The following is a 25,159-nucleotide window of genomic DNA, read 5'->3' as shown; positions in this document are numbered from 1 at the left end:
TGAAAATTAATTTAAAAACAAATATGTTTTAGCTTTGAGCGCATTAGAGAAAATCCGCTACAGAGAAGTTTTTCCTCGGCATTGCAGTCCGAACACTATCATTACAAAATTTTATTCAATAATTTGCGAGTCTCGAACCCTGACTCATCGAGTTCAGAATACGACGCGTTTTCTCTCTAACCTAATCCTCCATTCCTACATCGTGGGACACGTTGGATTTCCATTATCCACAATTAGCGACTTCATCATATGTCCCACGATTTTATTTGAGTCTTATCAATGCTCTAGACTTATGAAGAAGAGGTGTGATAACTGATAACTGCTACTTGACTAATTATTTTCTAGCTTTTAGTACATTATTATGTTTAATCACAATTAAACCGTTTAACTTAAAATGTTTTTTCTACTTATTTTATATTCTGATGAACTTATCATCATCACTGTGCTATTTTAGCACGCTTCAAAATGTGTGGGCTTTGTGTGTGTGGCATTGTTAGTAGTGTGGCATTTAGTTCTCTATTGTTCTCATTTTCATATTCGATATAACCCTACATGCGCGACCTTCTAAAGGGTGTGTTACATCAAATTGCATCACGGAAAAAACGCTGTAGAAATTTAATTTTTAGGAATTATATCTTCAGCTTTCGCTTATAATCAGATAAGAGTGTATAGATCACGTTGGCCATGCTTCACTGTCAATTTTTCGTAAATTTGGAAAAATGTCGTCGAACGAAAAAGAGCGTCGTGAATTAATCCTGTGCACTCATTTCGAGAATCCGGAGTTGTCACATCGGGACATCGGTAAGATGCTGGGAATCGTCCAATCCACGGTCAGCAGAATACTAAAACGATACTTCGAGAACCTAACCATCGACCGGAAGGTGAAGAACGACAAAAATGGATGCTCCGTCAGTGAAAAAGATCACAAGCGCGTAGTTAAGCAGTTTGAACGTGATCCGAGAAGTTCGGTCCGGGATGTCGCCAATAAGCTGAATTTGTCAAGTTCATTCGTCCAGCGGACCAAGCAGCGGGAGGGCCTGCGTACATACAAGGTTCAGAAGGCTCCTAACCGCGACGAAAGGCAAAACATGGTGGGGAAGACGCGAGCCCGGAAGCTGTACACCGAAATGCTGACGAAGCCGCATTGCCTGGTAATGGACGACGAAACCTACGTCAAAGCGGACTTTCGTCAGCTGCCGGGCCTGTTGTTCTTCTCCGCAGAGGACAAATTCAGCGTTCCGGAGGAGATTCGCAAGCAGAAACTATCCAAGTTTGCCAAAAAGTACATGGTGTGGCAAGCGATCTGCTCTTGCGGAAAGCGGAGCGCCCCCTTCGTGATGACCGGCACGGTAAACGGGCAGGTTTACCTTAAGGAGTGCCTACAGAAGCGCTTACTACCACTATTGAAGCAGCACGAGGGCCCGACCATCTTCTGGCCGGATCTCGCTTCGTGCCACTATTCAAAGGACGTGTTGGAGTGGTACGAAGCCAACGGGGTCACCTTCGTGCCAAAGGAAATGAACCCGCCCAACGCGCCGGAGCTTCGCCCAATAGAGAAATATTGGGCGATTATGAAGCAGGCCCTCCGGAAGAACCCAAAAGTTGTCAAATCGGAGGCGGACTTCAAGAGAAAATGGATTTCTGTTCAAAAAAAACTACAACCTGACGTTGTACAGAACCTTACGGACGGGGTAAAGAGGAAGGTGCGAGCATACGGGCTTGGGCTCGAAGTATGAATAAAAAGAAAATGCCAAAAGTTGTTTAATAGTTTTTATTTTACTGTCTAAAATTTTCAAAAGGATCGGTCTACTGGGCGAATTTCTACAGCGTTTTTTTCCGTGATGCAATTTGATGTGACACACCCTTTACTTGGTGAATTTTCCGCCGGCGGCTTTTCCCCACTCATGGGATGGCTGATGATGAACGTGGGTGATGAATGCTGGCGGCGAATCCTGAAGTTTCCACCGAACATGTGATCGTCGTGCGGAGTTCCTTCCAAGCGAGTCGCCGTCTCAACGTAGTATTACTTGCGCCATTTTTATTAGTACTTAGTTGAGATTTCTATGCCAATTAACACGCCTTGAATGCATTCTGAGTAGCAAGTTCTAGACTACGCGTGACCACAGTGCAGGTCGGAGAAAATTTCTTCGACGAAAAATTCCCCCGACCAGAATGAGAATCGAACCCGAACCCCCGGCATGATAATGTGTGATGCTTACCACTCGGCCACGGGGGAAATATATAGTTCAAAGTAATTCTTCATATTACTTAACGTTTCAAAATCTTATTCACCACGAATTTGTAGACACCATATAATTTAAAATCTGATAGCGACTTGAAGGAAGATTGGACCATATCCACAAATTTCTGCTTTGTAATGCTTCCTTTTCCTCCTATCTCACTAGAGAAATCAAATTTCTCTGACGAACTACGCAGAAAGTAGAAGTGCTTTGAAAAATTCAATGAGTGAGGAGAAATCACTTCTGGAACCAATCGGGACGGCGCAGTGTCGGTTGCATCGAGTACTAGTTGACACATAAATAAAAGGTTCAAATGGCTATCCACCAGGATGCGAGGCTCGAATGGCTGATTTTCGTTCGAGTAGACAGTCGCGGGGTATGAGCTTGTATTCCCGGATCGATTGTCATCTTTGCTAAAATCGAGATATGTTCGTTCACTAGCAATCGGAGTTTCTACCATAAAATGAATTCCGATTCTCGAATGAAGGTTTCATATGGCTCATCACGAGGAGAGTTCTAATCGGATAGTCCACCAGGTCAGTACTTCACTCCGACCATTTTGCGCGCTTTGTGATACTGTAAAATGATCGAAATGTAATCTGAAGGCAAACGTAACGATCACCCGAAGTACTCGAACCAATTTGATTGAATAATTTGCATAAATATCCGTTGCAATATTTAAACCAACTTCACGTACGTATCACGTTTTCGACGAGAACGATGTGCATCGCTTTCGTGCAATTACATACACCCACACTCACCCTATAAATAGCGTGCGGTTCAACCAATTGGCTCCGATTACATCGTTTTGTAAACGGACGAACTGAAAAGCGGTGGATGACTGTTACTGTTGCTGCCGCCGTTGCACCTGTTGGCAGCCAGATTGAACCATGCAACAGAAGCCTCGTCCCGCTCAAGGGGTGGAGCACAATGTGGAAAATTACAGCGCGATTACGAAACTGACCTGTGGTGGGGAAATTGTACATATCCTTCGACAGAGGAGACGCGTTCCGTGTGTTCTCTTGTAGGCGCGATGTGCGTGGAAATAATTATGCCCCGTTGGAGCTAGTAGAATGCAGTAAATCCGCTTATCAGAAATTATTTTGGCGTAATTTGGTGGATGGCTGTTGCCTAACAGATCGGACGAGCCGTGCTGAAGCTGTTGTGATAACTTGGATTCGATGGGTGGAATTGGCGGCTGGAAATTGATATTCATCGAGCAGTTGTTTATAATCGAATGAATTATGCAAAACCATTTTCTCCTATTGTTTGAAGCAATTATTGATTCATTTCAATCATAGGTTAGGTAATTTAAATTTGAGGCATGTATCGTAACAATACGTACAAAATGTAGATTTTTTTGCTCGAGAACAATGAAGAGTTATTCATCATTCAATATGTTGTGCGTGAAGACGCTCAAAGTATTTTAAAGGGCTCATGTATGCACGGATTTCTATGATTAGGAGGATTTAAAAAAAAAACATTGCTCTCGCAACAAGAATAGTTTATGCATGTTCATAGAGGGTTCTCTATTCAGATTCTACGCTTTTACGAGTAGATCGACTGGAGCCAACTTTCTAACTGTCAGATTTTTTTTTCTATAGGCATAGAATTCCAATGTTTCTCAAATCAGAATTCTCCGCCCTGATGTGGATGTAATTCGATGTGTCCGAATCCACAGCACGAAAGGCATTTTAATTAAGACTCCTCTCCGAAACCCAGATCCAGTGGTGTCAATTGCTACATAAAGCCCTCTCTAATGGTGCGGTTTGCTTGGAAACCCCATCCCTGCTACCAATTGTTCCGGTTCTGGTTCCGGTTCCGCTAGGGCTGACAATTTTCCATTATCCAAAATTCAACCTTCAGCCTTTTGTTGGAATCCTAAAAGCGATAATGCACAAACAAAAAAAAAGAAAACGAAGATTAGATGACTACCGGGGTGGGATGAAAATTGCAATCAACGCGTGGTTGGCACTGGTGAGCCATTGGAAATGGTTGCTTGTATTTCCACCCAGTTCTAGTGTACTTGTCTTCCGAATGCCGCCCGTATTTGGGTGGTGTTTGCGGTTTAGGGCTGAATGTTAAAAGTTGCGTTAGTAGCTAACCGTGCTAAGTTCGATACCACGAACGAATGTACGTTCGATTGTATATCAAATCAAAAAATGCACTTCGAGGCAAACTGATTTCATCACAAGATACTTTCTGGTTTTTTTTTTCCAATGCAGGGATGCATTTAATTAAACTTCAATCAAAACCACCGGATGGGGTCCAGAGGTGCTCGACAAAGCAGGAAAAGTCACAACGCTTCTCAGTTGGTCCTTGTGGCACAAAGGTAAGCGAGCTCCAGATGAACCGAATCGGAAAAATAAAATACGAACTACAACCGCAGGGCGTAAGGCGATGGCAAGATTAAAACAATCGACTCGGGACACAGTGGCACATGGAACACGACAAAGGGATCCACCCATTTGCGGGTGGAATGAAGCGAACACGTCGGTCCCCATTGCGCTCGGTGTTCAATTATTCGAATTGGTGGGTTCCAGATCGGATTAACTTTAATTTCAGTGCGATTACGCTCTAGTGGCCCATTCGCCAATTACTTTTAGCGTGTTACTTACAGTGGCCGTTTTCTGAAAGGAAAAAAAAAGAGCGGAGATGAAAACAGAGTAGAGAGCGGTTTGAAATCAAATTATGCGCGTTGCTTAGATGATACTTTCGTAAATGATACAAGAATTCAATCTCACATTGAATCTGGATGATTGAAAGTTCAAGTAAAAAATCATATTGCATGAGATCTCGGATGAGTCGCTATGAGATTAGTATACATCTTGAATCAGATGATGAATCGTATCTCTGATTAAAGGGTGTTCGGATCAAAAAGTGGTCAAACTAAATTGCGTGTAAATCGATAATTTGTTTATTAAAAAAATCAAAGTATCTTTCTTTTTGAAGTTCAATATGTATAAAAGACGGAAAAAATACTCAGTTAAGATTCCGGTCGACCTAGTCCAAATTGGCGAGCCTTTCGTTTGACGCCTGCCATCAAATACACTTTCTTCGCCGCAGAATGCCAGTTTGCTTTGAATTGCTTCTCGCTGCTAACAGCTGCTAACAGCTGCTAACAGTCTTCTTAAGGTTCTGCTAAACTATCGCCCAATATTTTTCGACTGGGCGAAGTTCTGGTGTGTTGGGAGGGTTCTCATCCTTGGGCACAACCTGCATCTTGTTAGCGGCATACCACTCCATGGCCTTTTTTCCATAATGGCAGGATACCAAATCCGGCCAGAACAGCACAGACAAGTCATGTTTCTTCAGGAAAGGCAGCAAACGCTTTTGAAGACACTCTTTCACGTAAATTTCCTGGTTGACGGTCCCGGTTGCAACGAAAATGTCGCTTTTCAAGCCACAGGTACAGATAGCTTGCCAAACGAGATATTTCTTGGCAAACTTTGATAGTTTAATATGCTTGAAAATGTCTGCCACCTTTCCCCTTCCGGTTGCTGTATAATACTCTTGTCCAGGAAGCTGTCTGAAATCTGCCTTGACGTAGGTTTCGTCGTCCATTACCATGTAATCAAACTTTGTCAACAATGTCGTATACAGCTTCCGAGATCTTGTTTTTGCCGTACGGTTTTGCTTATCGTTGCGATTTGGAGTCACTACCTTTTTATAAGTCAATCGTCGGATCGTCTTTTAGCTTCATGCACGGTTGTAGACGATATTCCCAACTTATTTGCGACATTTCGAACGGAGAAGTTGGGGTTGCGCTGGAAAGCGCTAGCCACTCTTCTGTTCGTCACTTCGGCTCCCGGCTTTCGATTTCCCCCAGATCCAGGCTTTCTAGTTGTCGACAAACGTTCCCCGAACACTTTTATTACTTTGGTGATGGTTGATTTGGCCACATTCAACGATTTAGCTATTTCTGCGTGAGTGTAGTTTGAATTTTCACGACGCATGTACAAAATTTTGATTCGTCGCTCCTCTTGCTTTGACGCCATTTTGATAACTAAAGATCTAATGTCAAAATCCAAATAGAGGCATCATTCTACACACACACACACACCTACAAAATGAGGGGTGATCAGGTTTTTATATGAATGATTAGAAAAAATACGGCGAATTTAAGTTGACCACTTTTTGATCCGAACACCCTTTATAATGGAGTTGTTATTCATAATTTCCTTTCTCGAATGTTACCTGATATAAAGGTTATGCGGTATCGATTTGACGGGAAACTTTGTGAGTTTTTCTCACTAATATGTGAGTTTCATGTCAAAAACAACATGGATATCAACAGTTGTCCAGCTCGTACAAATTGACTTTTTGTATTTGCTGAATTTAGAATTAACACATTTAGAGGAACCTGACAGCAATCAAGAAACGAATTAAAAGAAGCTACAAGTGCATTGCAGCAAACGAAGACAATTTGAATCGGGTTTTTTTTATTGTGGTCGTAATACCGTTAATACCGTTTTGTCTCATATTCCGAACAGTCTCAAATTCCGAACACTTCATTTTGAAATGTAAATTTACTAAACTTTTATGTTATAAATAATTGAATAATGAAAACATGAAATTCTTTTTCTTTAATTTTAACATCATTTACAGGTATCGATACCGATATTGCGCCCTTGGTCCCGAAACCATGAAAACTATAAGAAAATCAATCAATAAATACAAAAGCAAAATCCATTTTTAGTGAGTAGAACATTTTTTCAAAAAAGACTAACTAATTGACTTCAATTAGATATAACGATCATATAAATCGGTCCAGTAGTTTAAAAGTTATGATTTAAAAAAAAATCCATTTCTGCTATTCGGAATTTGAGACAAAATGTTCGGAATATGAGTCAGTGACAAAGTGGCTTAAGTGTTCGGAATATGAGACAAAACGGTACGACGTTCTTGTTAGTAAGCTCGATGATGTCATAACTCACGAATGCTCATTGAAATGAAAAAAATAAATGTTCGGTAGCCAGTCCATTGCACATATTGGTTTCTGCGTGAAAAATATTCATTGTGTTTTGACTATGCTCTATATTTGGTGGAATAAGAAAGCTGTTTTGAACTCTCAGTTTTTGAAATAATCAGATACTGATGATTTTCACCGATCACAACTATTGCCCTAAAATTTAGAAAAACGACCAAAATTTGTGAACAGGCACAGCATATTTATTTTTCAATTTGAAGACGCCAGAACTGAATCAAAAATCTGTTGAAAATATTATTGAATTTACAGGACTGGGATGATCAATTTTATGAAACGTAAGGATCTAATCAAAAACGGATCTTTCCGTAATAGAATTCCTGTTCCCAGCATGATACAGGGAAGCATATCGTGTATATGACATGGATAGAATTTTTATAACATAAAGAGAAACACACTCCATTTCAGATTGCAGTGAATCTTTGTGGGTGTATAAAAAGCAGGGTGTATGAAAAGCAGTATGCAACTTAAAATCTTTAAAAAAATCTAGACGACTTTTAATTTTTTTTTGTTTGAATTTTTTTGGTTTGGTCTTATATATTTTATAAAAAAAATGTAAATCACATTAGATCCACAAGATTTTAGACAAAAAATGGAAGGTAGGAAATTATTGAATTTTCATTGAAAACTATCGAATAAATTAAAAAAAAAATTTCAATGAAAATAAAGTTTTAAAAATAAAAATTCATTTTTGTTAGAAACTTTTTCTTAAATTCCAAAGAGACCATATAATAATCAACGAGTCGGAATTATACCGAAAAATTAGCTTTTACAAGGAATTAATGTTTCTAACAACTTTTTCGTGTATTTTTGGTAATAAAGAAAACCCATAGTTTTTAGTGCAATTTTTTTAAATAAAAATTCAAAAAATTTCCACCATTTCATTTTTCGACCAACATTTTTTAGGTCTTACAGTTTTTGAGTTCGGAATTTTTGCAATTTGGAGTATTTTTTCTAACTTTTTACGAAAAAATGTAACATAGAAACTATAAGACCTGTAGAATGTTTAACAATGAATAGATAACAACATTGATATAAAATTATTTAAAAAGTAAAACTTCATTTTTCTATAAAACCTTTTTTTCGTCCTAAAATATATACACTTAACCCCCTATTTACACGGTACCTGTTTTACACGGTTTATAAAATAACAAATTTTGAAAAGCTTAAAAAAACTATATATGTATTTCATGAAAGAAAGTAAAATAGGATCATAGTTTTGACTACGAGTGCGATTTTGTGTTTCAGATCTGGAAAGTTATCAATTTTATGGCTTTTTTGAAGTCTTTATGTGTTATTTGTGTCAGATTTTAAAGCTCTTAGAATGCGAAGAACATCGACAGAAATTAAAAGTAAAGGAAAGTTATATCTCTGCTTTCGGTTTGAAAATCTCTTTGATAAATTTAATGATTAATAAAGGGTGTGTCACATCAAATTGCATCACGGAAAAAACGCTGTAGAAATTTAATTTTTAGTAATTATATCTTCAGCTTTCGCTTATAACCAGATAAGAGTGTATAGATCACGTTGGCCATGCTTCACTGTCAATTTTTCGTAAATTTGGAAAAATGTCGTCGAACGAAAAAGAGCGTCGTGAATTAATCCTGTGCACTCATTTCGAGAATCCGGAGTTGTCACATCGGGACATCGGTAAGATGCTGGGAATCGTCCAATCCACGGTCAGCAGAGTACTAAAACGATACTTCGAGAGCCTAACCATCGACCGGAAGGTGAAGAACGGCAAAAATGGATGCTCCGTCAGTGAAAAAGATCACAAGCGCGTAGTTAAGCAGTTTAGACGTGATCCGAGAAGTTCGGTCCGGGATGTCGCCAATAAGCTGAATTTGTCAAGTTCATCCGTCCAGCGGACCAAGCAGTGGGAGGGCCTGCGTACATACAAGGTTCAGAAGGCTCCTAACCGCGACGAAAGGCAAAACATGGTGGGGAAGACGCGAGCCCGGAAGCTGTACACCGAAATGCTGACGAAGCCGCATTGCCTGGTAATGGACGACGAAACCCACGTCAAAGCGGACTTTCGTCAGCTGCCGGGCCTGTTGGTCTTCTCCGCAGAGGACAAATTAAGCGTTCCGGAGGAGATTCGCAAGCAGAAACTATCCAAGTTTGCCAAAAAGTACATGGTGTGGTAAGCGATCTGCTCTTGCGGAAAGCGGAGCGCCCCCTTCGTGATGACCGGCACGGTAAACGGGCAGGTTTACCTTAAGGAGTGCCTACAGAAGCGCTTACTACCACTATTGAAGCAGCACGAGGGCCCGACCATCTTCTGGCCGGATCTCGCTTCGTGCCACTATTCAAAGGACGTGTTGGAGTGGTACGAAGCCAACGGGGTCACCTTCGTGCCAAAGGAAATGAACTCGCCCAACGCGCCGGAGCTTCGCCCAATAGAGAAATATTGGGCGATTATGAAGCAGGCCCTCCGGAAGAACCCAAAAGTTGTCAAATCGGAGGCGGACTTCAAGAGAAAATGGATTTCTGTTCAAAAAAAACTACAACCTGACGTTGTACAGAACCTTATGGACGGGGTAAAGAGGAAGGTGCGAGCATACGGGCTTGGGCTCGAAGTATGAATAAAAAGAAAATGCCAAAAGTTGTTTAAAAGTTTTTATTTTACTGTCTAAAATTTTCAAAAGGATCGGTCTACTGGGCGAATTTCTACAGCGTTTTTTCCGTGATGCAATTTGATGTGACACACCCTTTAAAGCAATAAATATACACAGCTTATAATAGATTTTTTTATCACTAAGTCTGAAGTCGAATCTGAGATCTTCCCGGATTCGTCGACTGTTAAACCAGAATCGCATCAGGAATGCTCAAGTGATAAGGATGACATTCTACTAACCTAAATAATAAGATTGGTAGTTCCAAAAAGTGGTGATAGTGAGTAAACTTATTACAATCTAGTTTTTTGTAGAATTCTTTGTTTTATTTGTATCTAGAATTTTTAATGAATTTCTTAATTTTTTTTTTATATAAATCGTTTATTTTTACAGGCTCAGTTACATTAGTTTAAAGGAGCCGAATTCTTAAATATATGTTTTAAAACTATACATAAATAATTTCCTAACACTATGGTTAGTAAGGTGGAAAACCAAATTTCATAATTAGACAATTATAAAATGTTTCACTTCAATACATGATTGAATTGAGGATATATTGAGAGTTTATTTCGTTTTACACGATTTTACATTGCAAAATCTGAGATTTCATTCTACACGGTTTTGTCGGGAACCTATCTTCAGTGTAAATCGAGGGATAGGTGTATACGAATAGCCGTATACTGTAATCAGCAAGACATCAATACATCGGAAGCAGGGCAATTCTACAGCAAAACAGTTTTTCTAGCAACAACTTATTCAGGTTTCATTCGAAAAAATTATAACCAATTTTAATTTTGTTCAGATGATGACGTCAAGATGACGATATCAACCATTCCATGCCAAGCCAATATATTGATTTTCAGATTTTCGTGAAAAGCGGCAGTTTTGTTCCTTATCGCAAAATATTATACCCGTTTTTCTTTATTTTTTCATTACAGTACGCATTTGCATTTCAGGCAGATTTCCCCCTTTTATCTAAAAATTCAATTTTTGATGCACAATTTTGTATCCACAGTCGTTCGCCATCCTTCACGCTGGTTAAAAATTCTATCCTCCCAGAATATGTTTACTTTCTTGTTGAACACTGTTTAAGGTATTTTTTATGCTGCCCAGTTGAAGTTTTCACCTTTGAAGAGATAATTTTGCAGGGACCTGATCCTGTGATAATGTGAAGGTGCAATATCCGATTTGTTTAGTTGAGTGGATAGCACCTCCAAACCAGACTCCAAAATAATTTGTTGTGTTGTCAAAAAAACATGAGGTTTGACGTTGCCCTGACGTCTATCACATTGACTAATTCTGGAAGTTTGTTATGGATCGCTGGCTTTAATTTGCCCAGTTGCGAACAGTACTTATGGGAATTTATCAACTGGTTGCTTGGTAGCATCAGAAGCTCATAATACAGATTTTCTACCCAATCCCATGAGGTCCCAAGGTTTTTGTCGCTCAACATTTCTCATCCATTTCCATCACCCGTTACGATTTGCTTTGAAACTGCAAAAAAAAGTTCTATTTCAGGAATTCTTATACGTCAATTTGTTGCATTTGAATGTCATTTGCTACCGAAACGGAACTTGTGTCTACTTTATTAAACTCTACATGATTCCTAGTGGCTGCTATTCCTTTCATTGTTTCCGCCCGTAGTCTATTTCTAATCTTTGTTTTATCAATATTTGATAAAAAAGTCGTTCTACTAATGCTGAGCAAGCGCTGAGTCTAAACAAAAGATTTTGTATTTTTCAAGCAAAACAATGCTACTATTCATACCAGCAAGGAAGTTGAAGTGACTCAGTACTGACTTCCGAACAGACGGATAAAAACGGACTGAAACATTCGTTCAATAAACCAAATCAGATGGCTGAGAAAGCCTAGCTTATCTGCTTCTCAAACGTTATCCGAATCTGTCATTCCGGATGACAGAATTTGTTCTACACATGAAAAAAAAAAATACAAGACCCTTCCAGGTGATTTTAGTCAAACCTTTTCGTTCAATCATTTTAAGGTCTGTTGGAAAAATATAGAACAACATTTCAAAATCCAACTTTTTAGTTAGTGTCCGTCTTTCCCGATTCTTTTATGTTTTTTCAATGATGCCGGATACATCAATTTTGTAAAATTTCTGCCTCAGAAAACAGTTTTCATTCAGAGCTGCAATCCATCACCGTCAATGTCACAAAAAAAGCTGACCATAGTCACTCAATTCCTCTCACGGCACGTGAGATCCAAATATTCAGTAGTGATACTCAAGGAAAGTGAAGTGGAAGGTAAAACGTAATGTCAGAATTGCCGTTCGGACGTATCCCGTAAGTTTGAACTTATTTACATAGATGGTAACTAAACAACACTAAACATTGACTACAGTTTCGCCGGCACGGTTGATTGTCGTTATGAACCAGCACAAAAAACAAAGCTGCAAATTATGCGCCAGTAGCGGTACCGTGGGCCATTTGTAAATATTCGATTCATTCGAACAATTGTCTTTCAGTATTCAAGTATTTATTTCTTGCAGTTAAAATGAACAAACATTTATAATAAAAAAGATGATGGTGTCATAATTTTAAAAGTTAAATTAAATATAATTTTCAAATAAACATGGTGCAGTCAAAACCATTATTTGAATGAAATGGTATTTAAGTAAATTGAAAAATTTACCATTTCATAATTATTTGCGGATCATGAAAATGATCCGATTGAAAACCGACAAGGTGTTTTTTTTATTTAGAGTTAAGCCTTACCAGAACTATTGAAGTTTAGTTAATAAACGTGAGATGAACACAAAAATTTCATTTTTTTATAAAACGAAAGAAAATTGCGATCTCAAAGAATCGCTCAAAAATCATCCACTTCCATTGAGGCTTTATTGAGAAACTTCTTATACAGTGTTACAAACTGCGCCACGAACACGTCCAGATGGAATATATGTCTGCTTCCTTGCTGCATCCAGTGTTCATAATGCCCGGCAAAATTCAATGTTTGCGTCTTCAGACTCATATCGCAATTTTTAACCAGATTCGGTACCAATCCACAGATTATAACATTCGATAGAACGCCTTGAAATAGCAGCTCGAATAGCCGTTCGCTCACCCCCTCCATCTTCTGTGGACTTTGTTCGAGGACAATCTGATTGGCGATTTCTCGATGGAATATTTGCCAGTCAATTTCCGGTACTTCTTAATTGACCATGAACGGTTACTGTTGTACCTTGCAAGCTTCCAGCATGAGGATAGCGTAATTCTTTTCTCCGAAGGAATGTGCTGAAATGCAAATAGTGTTGTTACATTCAACAAACAAACAAATCACAATATTACATTCAAAATTTTAAGAATATCCTCCTAAGATAGAGCCGGCTTCCTTATTCCCAAGCAACGACTTCTCACAGCGGGAATAACCCGCGAAGTAGAATTGGCGCACAAAATCAATCTGCACCTAGACACATACTTTTCAATGGTTCTTCTCAGCGCACCCTGGGTATCTTTGGTCAGCTAATCCACCACGGACAAGACGAGTCTCATATTCACTCTACCCGCTGGGATCAATTTGATTGATCAAATCCGACAGGACCACCCTGTCATATATCCCGGTAACCGATGAATTTAACTCGATGTGGTAATTACTGCTGATGATACTGATTTCCACCTTCCGGTTCGAGGGCGTTGTGAAGTTTATTATTTCATTGCGTAGCCGTTCCACGCCCGGTTAGTAAAGTTTCCACAGCAGATACATGATGCGAGTTTTCTTACTGGCCCGGAAGGATCGTATAACATGAGATGCGGGAAGTCTCCCTGGGAGCGAAGTTTAATCAGATGCGCAACTTGCGTTTTGTGGTAGTCCAGTTTGGACAGCTGGCGCGATCGGTAGCGGTCAACTCAGAGAGCCATTGTGCACAAAAATATTTGATGTATAATACAAAAATACTTGGTGATTTGTTGTTTTCGTGTTGGCCTTTGTCAGAGTAAATGCATCACCTCCAGAGATGACAGCTGATTTTTTTGAAAATCTTCGACAAAAATCTGAAATGTTGATAAAATCTGAGATGCAGATACTTTTGTAACCGCGAGAATAGCAAAGTAATGTTTGAAAAAAGGGGTTTTAAGCGCAGGGAATCAAGTCATAAAGAGAAGAAATACCATATCCCTACAGTCTGCAAATGAAAATATAAGTTTGCAACAGGATAGACAGGACATTAAATATCAGTAAAATTGCGAACATGTCTGCAGATTTAGTATCCTTGCAATGATGAGAAACAAATTTGGTAAAAAAATCGAAGTCGAACGGGTTACAAAATGCATCATTTTGCTAATTTCAAACCCGATCGGGAGCCGGAATAGAAGGGATACGCAAGGCGTGTTATTCCACAAACTAAGTACTAGTACAAATGACACGTGAATTACTACGTAGAGTCGGTGAAGTGCCGCTAAAAACGTTAAGGCCGTCTGAAAAGTTGATAAGAAAATAGATGCCTGAAAACAGAATATTCTTCAATTTGTATTTAAAATGAAACTGTATATTCACATCTGGCATCCCTAGTCACGAAGAACGAACACAAAGAGGCGAATGTTGTGAATATCGCCAAACACCAAACCATCAGCAAGACTTTTGAGTGTCGCACTATTCTGACATTTCAGCGACAGGACACTCACCAAGAAGCTCGGATTTCTACTGTCAAGTAGAAGTTCACCATGCGTTAGTGTTGTGATAATACTCTTCTCACACTATTGGACTGACTTTGGGATGGTCACCAAAGATAATCGCAGTACAAAATTTGTTGATTATTTTTGTGTGAGTACCATCACTTGATTCTCACGACAAATCGCAGCTCTGTTTTCATTATGAATAGATATTTAGATTATTGATTCCTGGTGAGATAGCTATATATTTTTGTGAAATACTCGAAGAAAGCAACTTGTGTAGGTGTTTGTCATTTTCCATTCACAACACGCTATCAATCATTCAATTTTTCTCTAAAACTTGGTACCAACTAAGGTCTTTAAGCATTATGAAAGATTGAGCGACACTATAATGGAAATTGACTGACTGATATGTTCTACTATAGGCTTCAAACCTTTCAAATTCATCCGTTATATCTTTGATGATTTGACCATTCGGAAGATTATCATTGATCGTTTGCTGGTTCGCCCTACGCTCAATATTTTGTCTATTCCCTTTTTTTAGCTTTATGTCTTGAATAAATGTTGTAAGGCTGCCCTTGAGCGAATTCATAAAACATCTTGATTGACGCATTTTAGGAAAAGTGGTAACTAACTACTCAATGTCCCATCGAACTGATAACGTGGCAATCATAGTTTGGAAAGCTGTTATTTTCGAATTTCTGCGAATCACTGCAGTATTCCACATATTGCCGATCGAAAAAATAGAGAAATCTAGCAAATTTCGTGTTTGAGACATACCAATATGCTGTCAACGCGAAAAGCTTGAGTTACTGGTGCAGGTTCAGTTATCAGACTAATATAATTATTCAAAATAACCGTTAATAGAATGGTCGTGAACAGTTTTGCCACACGTACAAATTTATCTTGAAAGGTGCAGATTTTTTTCGTTATTTTAGTAACAGAATGTACAGGGTACAGATTTTCGTCAAAAAAATACAGATTGGTACACATTTTTTCCCGATATGAAATTTCTTACAGTTGAACAAAGTAACATTAAGGTATATGACGACTTTTCCGCCGCAGTATCGCTTGGTGCTGCTGTTCATAGATGTCATTCGCTGGCTAATACGAGGTTATACAGGAAATTTTGGAACTATGGCCGCTTAAAATCCTACACCCTAAACTGGGCGAGTTTAGATTTACTAAGCAATATAAATAATTTAATTCTCACCCAATAATGAAAAATTTAGATAAAATTAGAATGAAAGTTTTGTTAGAGATCTATTTTTTTCCAAGTTTCAATTAATAGTTCAGTATATTTCAGTAGAATTTCAGTTCGATTTTGAAATTTCTACCGATGAAAGTTGGCCAGATGTCAATTTGTTTTGGCATAATTTTTAGCTAAATTTGAATATATTTTCAAGTCTTGTTTATGTCCTTTTAATGGTTAGCCTTGTTTGTAACGTTCTGACTATGCCTCACTCGTCGAAAACTGTCGAACAATTTTTCTTGAATACAAGAACAAAAATAAGTTTCGAAATTGGCTCTGCAACGATACGATGAACGCTGTTTTGAGATCAAAAGATTTGATTAAACATCATGGCGGCTGCTCGAACACTGATGTGTAAGCATCATCAAACACACGAATGACTTGCAAATGTAAATATGGTATTTGTAGTAAAAATACTCATTTAGAAATATATATATAGATTTTTTCTCTACAACGAATATTTACGATGATACAGATTTTTGGAAATCAGTACAGATGAGAAAAATTTCAACCCCTCTGGTACAGATTAAAATGTGGCAACACTGGTCGTGAGAGTTTGTTCGGCAGGAAGTTGATAAGACGAATACAACATTTCAAAAATAATTCGAATTCTGTATATTCAGTTATTGAAATAAAATGCATTGCGGATCACCATCAGACTCTCCGGGTGTTAACAGTCCCACTGTATCCAATTATACTGTCAGATGAAAGGTGAATAGATACCACCGTAAATTCTTTAGACACAACAGACAACTTACAATGTACTTATTACCAAAAAATATTTCTACCTATTCGTGGAATTGTTCCATATACCTTTTTTTTATTCAAAAAAGAAACGAACGAGAACTTCTGATGTATGATTTTTCCAACTTATGTTTTTTTTATATATTATTCCAAAATTCTATTGTCTATATTTTTCTCTATTTTTGGTGTATTCACCTCCTCTAGGTACAAACTATACAATAAATTTGTAGTTAAGAATATGAGACGGTAACATTTTGAGTTCATGTTGATAATGATGATTCTGACTCCTACTCTATACAGAGGTTTGAATAAGACGATTTATTTATAAGATACTAGCTGACCCGGCAAAAATTTGTTTTTTGTTATCAATACCTTCAAACATTCACGTTTTTTTACTACGTTCATGAGTCCAATCGCAGAACTATTCATTGATTGATCTTCTAATCGACTCCGTTGAATTTATCTTTCGAAAAAAAAAAATCCTAGTACTTCTACCAAAACTCATCATTATAATATCAGATTATTTTCAGACACAATTCTCGTTCAAGATTTTCAACCACTTGCAAATAACATGTTTCTCCGTTACATGGAATAAATGTTTGCTACATAAAATATGATAGAATAAAGACCGACCTCTCCCCTCTTCTCCCCTTAGAGAGGGGGGAGGAGTATCCATTCACCATAGAAACGTTTCGTGCCCCCTAAAATCTTCACATGTCAAATTTGGCTCCATTTGCTGGATTAGTTTTCGAGTTATGCAGAAATTTGTTTTTCGTTTGTATGACAGCCCACCCTAAGAGAGGGAGGAGGAGTTGCGAACCACCATAGAAACATTTATTGCATCCTAAAACCTTCTTCTTCTTCTTCAATGGCACTAACGTTCCTAGAAGAACTTCGCCGTCTCAACCTAGTATTACTTGCGTCATTTTTATTTGTACTTAGTTGAGATTTCTATGCCAAATAACACGCCTTGAATGCATTCTGAGTGGCAAGCTCTAGAATACGCGTGATCACAGTGCAAGTCGGAGGAAATTTCTTTGGCGAAAAATTCCCCCGACCAGAACGGGAATCGAACCCGAACACCCGGCATGTTAGTTATGACGCTAACCACTCGGCCAAGGGAGCACACATCCTAAAACCTCCACATGCCAAATTTCGTTTCGTTTGCTTGATTAATTCTCGAATAATGCAGAAATTTGTGTTTCATTTGTATGGCAGCCCCCCCTAAGAGAGGGGGAGTAGTATCTACCACCGAAAAATCATTTATTGCACCCTAAAACCTTCACATGCCAAACATGGTTTCGTTTGCTTCGTTTGCGAGAAAGCAAAAATTTGTGTTTCTTTAGGGAGGGGGGTGGAGTGTCTAACCACCATAGAAACATTTATTGCACCCTAAAACCTCCAGATGCCTAATTTGGTTGAATTTGTTTGATTGATTCTCGAGTAATGTAGAAATTTGTGTTTTATTTGTATGGCAGCCCCCCCCCTAAGAGTGGGGGGAGGAGTATCTAACCACCATAGAATCATTTATTGTACCCTAAAAACCTCCAGATGCCTAATTTGGTTGCATTTGCTTGATTAAATCTCGAGTAATGTAGAAATGTGTGTTTCATTTGTATGGCAGCCCCCCCTTAGAGAGGGAGACGGAGTGTCTAACCACCATAGCAACAGACAGACAGAAAGAAATCCATTTTTATATATAGATTCTTTTTCCTCCAGTATTGAAATCAGTTCTCCAAAACAAGACGTCAAACAAAATCATTGCTCACAGATATAAATTCGAAAAATTCTTATTTATATTATGATATCGAAAAACAAGCCAATATTGATTTCGATACAGTTCTGACAAGGCGCTTGCAGCCAATTGGTGAACTAAAGAACAAGTCCATATTCTTTTTTTAATAGTGGCTTAAAATTTTGAAGACTATTAGACTTATATTGATTTTTGTTAACTTAAACAAGACGTGAACAACACGTCTAAATAGTTCACAAAATCACGGCAGAAATAACAGTACCAAATACAAATGTAAACAAATGATTATAGAAAATCTTCACTCGGTATTATTTACACAATATAATACGCATTAGAAAAAAAAACTTAGTGTAATACATATCACTGAGAAATGTTTCAAAAATTTCATATAAAACTTTTCCAGTTACATTCATTATCCAAAGATACAAACATTCATTCAATTCTCGACAAATACAACTTCGACACGTTGTGTCTTCTAAATTTGGCAAGTCTTGTTGCAAGTTTCATATGCTTTGGCATTGAGTTGAAAACATTTATTCATTCAAAAAACAATGAATTTTGTGAAGCACAACTCAAGAAATGGATTGTTTTTAATTCATCCGCTTTTCCAGTGTTATATCTTGTCATTATTTGGAAAAGTTTTGATTGAAGACGAATACAGGCAAACCTGTTTTTGTGCGGTTGCTTTTTCTGCGATTTCTCATTTGTGTGACTGTTTAGGTGCGATTTTGTTATTTATGCAATTAGTTTACGTGATTCGAAACCCGATGTCATAATAAAATCGCACAAAAAGAGTCGCACAAACGAGGAATCACGCCAAAAGGGACCGCACAAAAACAGGTTTGCCTGTAATCCACTCTATCAAAATCCCGTTCTAAATAGAATAAAGCCATGGAGTGTTTCATTTTCTTTATTTTGAATTTCACAATTTTATCACGCAGTTCACACATAACTTCGATGTATTGTTGCATTGTTCTGGTGAAAATTTCCCCGAATCGAGAGATTCGGAAGAAATACATTACGATTATCCGTGAGAATGAGCTCCATTTTTATTCTACGAGCCTTCGCGAAACATACTATATGGAAACATACTTACAGAATGTTAGTTTAATGATTTCCGTATTGATAAAGCATAGTTTTCATATTGAAACATATATCTTTTCATATTTGCATCTCTTTTTTAATTCTTTATTGTGTTATTCACTGTTATCTTGCCACTGGATACCGCTGATAATTGGAGTTCTACTGTAGATTACTATTGTGTCCAAACGATTTTTCAAAGCTCATGGAAAAACACTGTAATCAAAGCTGAGCAAAGTAATTTGTTTGAACTCAGAAATGTAATCAAAATAAGCGCTCTGACACTCAATCGAACAGCTTTTTATGGTCATTTACTGCTGCTACATCATCGTCACTTCTGATAACTCATTTTCAATAATAAATCTATGGCTCAACCATTAATTTTCGGTGACTTTCTCTCGTTCACAGTTTATGTATAGATGTAAAATCAAAATCTTCATCAATTTATGCCAAAATGATCATTTTTCTTGCAGTTTTCAGGTACACTTGAATCCACATAATCCACATCCTATAATTGATGGAAAAAGTAATTTTTTTTCGCTGGGAAAATAGTAGGACCTTATACAAATTTAATTATGAAGAATTTCTAATCCGTGTACTGTGCGACCATGATTTCATGATATATTCATCATCGAATACAAAACGGTAATTTTTCATTCAACCAACGATATATTGAATAAATGTTCGATGTTGTAGTTTGCTCTGCTATTTCTTTTGCCGTGTGAAAACAGTCTAGTAGAGCATTGCAGCAGAACCAGAGGAGAATCGGCGATACGACGAGCAGCCCTGGCGAACAATTGTGAGCCAGATTTAATCTTCTACGACAAATTGCACGCTGTCTCCTGTTAAGAATATGTAGATATCAATTAAGAATTCACTTCAATCCCAGAGATTAAGACACAGCGCCAGAGTCAGAAGCTGACACCAGTTGCATGTACATTCGCTCCCCAGCGGTGCTTTAAATTTCCAGTATTACAACTGTCTACCCACATATGGGGAGACTGCCACCCACTCAGTCGTGAAGTAACCGTTATTTTCTATTTCTAGTAGCTCAAGTTGCTTACCTTCTGTACATGTGTTTCCCGCTGAGCGATTACAACAATATGTGCTAGTTGATTTGGTCCTTCTTTTGTGAGAAGCACTCCTCCCGACAGTTAGTGTGTGTGTGTGTGTGTGTGCTTGGAAGTGTGTCTCAACAAGATGTTTTTCCCCAGGAAAAATCCTCCAGTGAACTTTGCTGCACAGCTAAACACTGCTCTATTGTGGGTTGACCTCTCGCCACTGCTGTTATTTGCTCGCTCCGTGAACTGAATAGAATCACAACCGGAAGTAATCCCTTGACAAGTTGACAGATTTTTCCACTAGAACTCACAACTCAAACACTTCTCGCACGTTTCTATTATACTTGGGCAAGTTTTCACGATGGCTTGGTTTTCACTCCGACGACCTCTCTCTTATTCACCGTTTGCGCCAACGATACTGCCACTTGTCAACGACACTCGGTACCTTATCACACTCTTTTATCTTTCCATTAATATTTTCCTCCTTATCAACAAAAGAACATCTCAACTCGGGCAGTGATATTCTGGCGGGACATATGTGTACACATCCAGGGTAAACTTCTTCACTTTCCTTGTTATATTTTCTCCGGCTTCGGCTGGCTCCAAGAGGAAGCTCTCGAGGGGCAAACAATTTCAATTGTCAGCACTTAAGACCTTTCCAGCTTCTGGTCTCACATGTTCACAACACACGGCTTTTCGCAGCATCACTTTCGGGCGATCGTCGGACTTCGGACGTCTTCCACACTTCTTCTTTTTTTCTTCTTCTTCTTTGATTCGTATTCACCTCCGGTCGTCGGTATTTCCGCCTTCACAAGATATGCTCGAGAGGCTGTTTCGCTGTTTCTGCCCAGTACTTTTATCTTCTTTGTGGGCCCCAATTGAATGATGAGAACAATTTACAATTTGAGCTCATCAACAACTTTGTCACACACAGACATAGCGCATATAAACTCTCCCAACCGCCCAAGAACAACACAAACGCACACACACAGTATCTCAACACAGAATTCAAGATTAAGGCCTGATCGGACACACCGCGTCCCACACTCTTCCCGCGCTGCCGGACACACGTGGAGCACTCACACACTACGAAGACATTGTTGTGGTTTTGCCGCTGAACGCGCAAAGACGGTCGCGTTGCACAATCCCTTCCGCCGCCCCGGGGGGATTACACCACACTGGTCGACAATATGTATACAGTAGCCTCTGTAGCCGTAGTTTACTGGTCAACGGTTGAATTGGCTTTAAGGTTGCTGGATGACACGGTGTTATTTCTCTCTCTTGCTATCTGCCTTTGAACGGGTTTTGTTGGGTTAGGTTGGTTTCTGAAAAGTACCGAGAAAGAGCATTAGTTTGGATTAGTGAATTGATATGGTTGGGCTAGGGTAGATGTGGTACAGCGCGGACTCGATTATACACAGTTTTTGATTTCTTTTCACTGTACATAGTCGAATACTGTATATAATCGAGTCAAAAAAATGTTTTTCTTATTTGTTTTTTTTTATCTATTTTTCGTTTTTTGAAAACTAAAGAGGAATATGATTTTTGATTCATCCCCTCAATGTCAAAAAACACCTTTCGGACTCGGTTGCCTCAAACTGGCTCTACATTGAAAAGTACGCTACGGAAGACGATTCTGATGCTTTTATTTGAAAGATGAGAAAATTTAGTACAGGATATAGGGGAAAAGTGGGGAATTTGGACCACCTAAGCAAATCGCCTAATATTTCCAAACCAATACGGTCTAAATAAAAAATGTCACATTGTATACTGAGCTACACTTGTTTTCTGTCAATAAATAATTTTTAATCATTATATGAAGCTTCAGTCTACCAAATATATCATAAAATAAAAGAGATGATTCTTGGACATTAAAATTTGATTCGGGGTGATTTGGACCGTCTGTGGGGTGATTTGGTTCAGTGTGTGTTTCATCGAAAAAAACATACTTATGTTTATGTGAAGTATTTTGGGATAATGTTACAATCAGTAACAATGTTTTGGGATCGATACCAGGTGTCTTGGCCAGATTTCAAACCAGAAAAGTTGGATTGACACCATCTCGAATTCTGCATGAATATTTTCACTGTTGGTCGAGCATTTTCAGACACTTATGATGCTTGGTCAAAGAATATCCGTTCTCGATGACCTGCGTTGGTCTTTCAAGCTCCTCCTTCTTCCAACGTTGTCTGTCCATCTTCTTTTTGTAATTCAGCCGCATCTGGAATCAATTAGACCAAATAAAAGTCTCAAACCTGTTGGACCAATTCACCCCACACAACACGCAAAAATTAAAATGCAATTAATTTCATTTATTGTTATCAAACTGACAGTTTCGCTACATCAAATTATTCTTCTTCTGTAGGCGAACTGTACTGCACAATACACGAAAAGTTTGTTGAATTTGCGGGAAAAACCTTAAAACCACTATCGGAAAACTCACATTTTTTGACGATCGAAGTGCTTGTTGTGTTTATGCTACAGTTTCCCTCTACTTGTGAAGTTTTACTAAAGTTTTTTTTTACTTTAGGTACATACGGTTTCACAATAGAAGGAAATGACATTATAAAAAATCCAAGTTGAGCCGTAATTTTTGAGATAAAGGGGTGGTCCAAATCATCCCATATGACCCCCCGTGTTACACTAGTAAACAAACAACTAAATTAGTGGACATCCGCTACGGATACGCATCTTAACGTTGAAAGGTTAGATTTCTTCTTGAAATAAGTCATATTTGAAATATAAAAAAAAAACTTTCCTAACTGTATTAAATCGAGTCCAAAATTGTATATAATTGAATCACATATAATCGAGTCTGTATATAATCGAGTAGTGGCGTAGTGGGTCTAAAGAAATCGGTCATTTAATAAACTTTGCATATTTGAAATTTCCAAAAAAAAAATCAGAACCCTTTTTTTTATTAAATCGTTTATTTTTACAGGCTCAGTTACATAAGTTTAAAGGAGCCAAACTCCTATCTATATTGTTACAAGTATATATAAACATTTTTCATTAATTCTAATGTTAATGAAGTAGAGAACCGATTACTCGCGGTTTGCTCGAGCTTAGAAGGGTGACATTTTATTCCAGGAAAAAGAAGGGATATGAGGATATGTTGACAATGTTCACGCTCACATTCGCACTCACATTCATCATACTCGATTCTTAAGCCTATCTTATATCCAATATGTATTTACATTTCACCTCATTCTATTTTTAGTAAGAAAGGATTTGATTCCTCGCGAAGGAAAAGGAAAAAGAGAATATAAAGATATAAGGACAATCACACACGAAAGTCGATAACTTTTAGGAAGACATATATTTGGGACATGTAATCAAGATCTAGCCGAGCCAACACATCTCTCACCGGCACATTGGGCTGCCTTCCTCTAGCCCGAAGAGAGTTTTCCAAATTCGATCTGGCAACAAGATACTCCTCGCACGACCAAACAACGTGTTCGATGACGTGGTAACCTTGGCCACAAGCACAGATATTGCCATCGGCGAGATTAAAACGAAAGAGTAGCGCGTCTAACGAACAGTGATTGGACATGAGTCGAGACTCAAGTCCAGACTTTTGAACCATGGTTTGAGGCAAACCTTAGGGATAATCGAGTGAAACCACCGGCCCAATTCATCTTCGTTCCACTTACGTTGCCAGTTACCGATGGTATTTTTGCGAACTAAAGAATAAAATTCATTGAAGGCGATTTGACGCTGATAAATATCGACTTCAATTGCACCTGACTTTGCTAATGAGTCAGCCCTCTCATTACCCGGAATTGAGCAATGTGAAGGGACCCAGAAAAAGGTAATGACATAACAGCGTCTGGATAAAGCACTCAAAATTTCTCGTATTCTCTCAAGGAAGTACGGCGAGTGCTTTTCCGGCCTCACTGAACGGATAGCTTCGATAGAGCTAAGACTATCCGTTACAATGTAATAGTGTTCAACAGGTCGTGAGGCGACGCTGTCCAACGCCCAATGTATTGCTGCCAATTCAGCAATATACACTGAGCAAGGATTCTGAAGACTGTGGGAGGTGCTAGAAAATTCGTTGAACACACCAAATCCTGTGGACTCATTCATAGAGGACCCATCAGTAAAGTACATATTATCACAATTGATACGCACATACTTTGCATTGAAGATCGTAAGAACGATCCCCGATCGATGATAATCTGGAATTCCATGGATTTTCTCCTTCATGAACAGATCAAAATGTACAGAGGAACTGATGTAGTCAGGAAAACAAACACGGTTGGGAGTATACGAAGAAGGATCGACCTGCATAGAGATGAATTCACGATATGAGCTAATGAATCCAGAATGAAAATTTAGCTCGATAAGCTGTTCAAAATTTCCGATCACCAATGGGTTCATAACCTTACACCGGATGAGGAACCGAAGAGATAATAAATTGAAGCGATCTTTTAGTGGGAGTACGCCTGCCAAAACCTCGAGACTCATGGTATGCGTTGAGGGCAGAATACTTTTTGAAAAGGGCCAAAACATTTTTCCTCATTTTTTACAAGAAAATTATAACTCAAAAACTATAATATCTACAATATTTAAGCCAAAAAATATTTAGAACATTGTTTGAAATTTCATAAAAATAATTTATTTTGAAAAAATTATACAAAAAAAACATTTTCTAAAGATTGAGATTTATTTTTCTCAAAAACATTTTTTTCTAATTCTCAAAAAAATTATATGTATAGCCCTTATAATTATCAACAAGTGACTAAGTCACTAATCGAAAAACATTTGAAAACGACCAAAAATTGAGAATTTTTGTG

At 38.2% G+C, this 25,159-nt stretch overlaps 1 protein-coding gene and 1 pseudogene across 5 annotated transcripts in view; both read right to left on the bottom strand.

The window, feature by feature from the left end:
- The window catches only part of LOC129765222 (axotactin), a 186,424-nt gene that overhangs the window by 127,123 nt on the left and 34,142 nt on the right, over positions 1-25,159 (bottom strand). For 4 of the 5 annotated variants that reach the window (XM_055765291.1, XM_055765290.1, XM_055765295.1 and 1 more), the window contains exons 2-3: positions 20,364-21,685; positions 4,859-4,870 (exon numbers count right to left, since the gene is read on the bottom strand). In XM_055765291.1, coding sequence (XP_055621266.1) covers positions 4,859-4,870; positions 20,364-20,374 — 23 coding nt within the window. In that variant the 5' untranslated portion in view covers positions 20,375-21,685. The remainder of the gene's footprint in view (positions 1-4,858; positions 4,871-20,363; positions 21,686-25,159) is intronic. The other variant, XM_055765292.1, reaches the window with a different exon arrangement.
- LOC129765223 (replication factor C subunit 3-like) lies at positions 12,672-13,720 on the bottom strand (annotated as a pseudogene).

Source organism: Toxorhynchites rutilus, chromosome 2 (genome assembly GCF_029784135.1).
Source record: "Toxorhynchites rutilus septentrionalis strain SRP chromosome 2, ASM2978413v1, whole genome shotgun sequence".
In the NCBI taxonomy this organism is placed as follows: domain Eukaryota; kingdom Metazoa; phylum Arthropoda; class Insecta; order Diptera; family Culicidae; genus Toxorhynchites; species Toxorhynchites rutilus.
This window is presented reverse-complemented; position numbering and strand designations above follow the sequence as displayed.